Source organism: Leishmania panamensis, assembly GCF_000755165.1.
Source record: "Leishmania panamensis strain MHOM/PA/94/PSC-1 chromosome 16 sequence".
In the NCBI taxonomy this organism is placed as follows: domain Eukaryota; phylum Euglenozoa; class Kinetoplastea; order Trypanosomatida; family Trypanosomatidae; genus Leishmania; species Leishmania panamensis.
Genome location: NC_025861.1, coordinates 676373 through 679541, shown reverse-complemented (window position 1 = coordinate 679541; position 3169 = coordinate 676373). Strand labels below are relative to the sequence as shown.

Genomic DNA, 3169 nt, shown 5'->3' with positions numbered 1-3169 from the left:
GTCGTGCTGAACGGGTTCATGAAGTACCGCACACACAGCTGATACGCCTCGCTAAAAAAGATGGAGACTGATTCCTTCGGCTCAGAATCCTGCATGAGCAGAAGCCGAACAGGGGCAAGACCCACGTACGCGGAGATGTAGTGCGAATCACCGTAGGGACGATCAACTTTGCTGAGAAGAAAATCGCCTTTGCTCCACATTACTTCATCAACCGCATCCAACGCAGAGTAAAGGGAAAAGTGATGCGCCAACTCGTTATCACAGCTGCTGCTGTTTCCGTACGCGAAGAGACAGGCATCACTGGGCCCGACAACAATGAACTGCATAAATGGCATTGATAATGCTCCACCAAATAAGGGCAAGAACGAAGGAAGTCAAAAAGGGAAGGCACAAAGAAGACAACGTGTGGTCAGTGCCGTTGCTCCACCAGAGCGCTGCCGGTCCAGCACAGGGCAAACAATCAACAATGTGCATGTTAATGTGTTATTAAAGTGAAATGGAGAAGGAGCAAGAGAAAAGATGAGGTGAAAGAGAGAAAATCGAGGGAGGTAAGCAAAAACGGTCTTGGAAGAGCAGAGCGGAGGGTTGGGGGGATGCAAATGTCCAACTTCGCACAGGGAACCGGTGAATCAAGTGGATTACGAAGGTGAGTGATTACACGCGTCACGGCAGCGACACCAAAGAAGAGAACCAAATACCACCTGCACTCCATCATTGGTATACAGTGCGTGCAACACACAGGGTCGGGTTAGCTTGTCTGGGGAGGGGGGGGTGTCGATATCGCTTGGTGATGGTCTCGCTGGAGAGAAGCAATCGCCGCTTTCAGCGTTTTTTCCCCATCCCGGTTGTGTGTATGTGTAGCTACGGTTCTCTTCACTGGGCAAGAGGACAACGGTGCGGGTAATTCAGAACGTATGAGCACAGAAACAGCTCGCAAAAACGGATACAGCAAGGAACCTACGCACAAGCACCGGCACAGAAAGAGACGCACATATACGTGCTCAAGGAAGATTACTCGTAGGTCAGAGAGGAAGTAAAGAGGCACTAATTTGCACACTACATCACTGAGAAGAGAACTTCATCCTCGAGGTAGTCACACACTGGAGATGACAGCAGGCCGCCACAGAGACCTGATGCCGCATGGCAACACAAAACGAAAAAAACTGACTAATAAACTACGATATGTCCCGACGTTGAGTCAGCGGAGGGAGACTACTGCTGCAGTGCAAAAGTTAATGTGTCCTCCCACACCCCACGGTGTGCAGACACACGCCAAATTGATTTATTTCAGCAACATCGACGGCACAACAGAAGAGCAGTTCTCGCCATCTACTGAGTTCGAGGAGCTCGCTTGCCCTCGTACTGGGCACTGGGGCCACGCACGAGATCTGCGAGGGGGAGTGGGCGCGCAGGCACCCAAATGGCCCCCGTACCACCCCGCACAACCTCCTGTGCTGCGCGATCTCGGGCATACTTGAGCTGGTCATGCACCATAGCCAAGGAGTGACGAAAGTCCGTCAGTTTCGCCTGCATCTTGTGGATGTCCTCCTCGTAGTCGAGCAAGAAGCGGCCGAGGGCATCAAGTTCGAATCCCCTGTAGTGGGTCCTAGAAAGATTCTTTCGGCTACGAGTGGTCAGAGTGCTGTAAGTGCCTTGTAGGAGACCCGAGAAGAGCAGCTCGTCCACCTCTTCATCAGACGAGTCGGGCGCCTCAGAGACCCATACTAACGCGTTCTGCTTGAGAAACTGTTTGTGCTCTGCCCGCTCAATGACGTCATGGGCGAGAATGTAGTCGTTGACGATATTGTCGCGCTCAGACTCTTCAGCCATCATCAAGTTCTGCAGTGCCAGATCAACTGGGTCATCGTAGCGTACCAGGGGAACTGCACGATCCCACTGACTCCGCAAGCTTTGCCACAGAAGGTGCTCATCCCCGACAATAGTGCGCCTCTCCATAAACTCCTCCGCGAGAATGTGGCTCACACCCTGTTTCAGGATATCACGCCGTCGATTCTCCAAACGTCTCTGTAACTTCTTTCGCAGGAGACGGCCTCGGCCAACGCGCTGCAAAAGTGCAACTGAAATCTCAAGAGACACAAGTGCGTCTGTCGACCTCTCTTCCACTGGTGGTACGTGCTCAGTAGCTTCGAGACTCCCTACCGTCATGTAGGACTCCGCAGCCGCAAGCTGCCCGGCAGTCAGGTTCTCCCGTAACTGATCCCACTCGCCTCTCAGAAGTTCACAAACCTCATTCTCGTGGAGCTCCACATCCTTGCGGGCAAGGACCTCCTCCTGGAGCAAGAAGCTCCTCTGGGACGCTAGTGCTGAAAAGGTCGCGGTACGTCTTTTCCCGTCTTCGACGAGAACATCGCGCATGTATGTCTCCTCCTGCTCCAGCCCACTACGTGACACTGTTTCGTCCTGGACGCACATCTCGAGAGATTTAATAATTTGCGAGTGCCGCGTTCGCAAAATATCTTGACGCTCTGAAGACGCCCGAGTAAACATATGCGTGGCTGACGCACATTCCTTCGATTGAATATACCTGCGTAACACTGCTTCGTCGCTCACGATGAAAGCTACAGCAAGATTAAAACGATCTGCCCTCTCATCAGCTACTACGTAATCACGCGACTTTACCTCAGCAGCATGGCAATCCAGGAGTGCCTCCTGGGCACGCGCACACAGCAAGTCCTCAGCCATAATACGGTTGCAGAGCGCAGTGTCTACTAGCCTCTCTGCAGCAGTATATTCTACAGCGACTATGCTAGACCTCCTCAGCGCCTCCACGCCAACAATAAATTCTAGCAACATATCAGAACGGCAAGATTGTTCCTCTGAATACACGTCAACGCAAACCGCGGACTCACGCTTCACAACATCCAAAAGCTCCACCACCACACGCAACCTCACAGCCTCCGAGACTTCACACAACGAAGATCTCCAACATGAGAACAAATTAGAAAAACAGTCCATCTCTTCACTACATATCAAAAACCGTTCAACATCTTCACCCTCAACGACTGCCATAAAAGACACATAACAGCGCTCGCTAACCTCCGAACACTGCACAACATCACGACACGCATCCTCCTCGTCAAAGACCTTTCCTAATAGGCCCGCAAAAAGATCTTCAGAGAGCAACGCTAAGATAAACACCGCTCTCTCC

General features: G+C 52.0%; 1 protein-coding gene across 1 annotated transcript in view; it reads right to left on the bottom strand.

Moving 5' to 3' along the window:
- Nucleotides 1-1329: 1329 nt before the first annotated feature.
- The window catches only part of LPMP_161630 (hypothetical protein), a gene marked incomplete at both ends in the record, with an annotated part of 12840 nt that continues 11000 nt past the window's right edge, over nt 1330-3169 (bottom strand). Inside the window, one exon of the mRNA XM_010699389.1 lies at nt 1330-3169. Within this exon, the coding sequence (XP_010697691.1) occupies nt 1330-3169 (1840 nt within the window).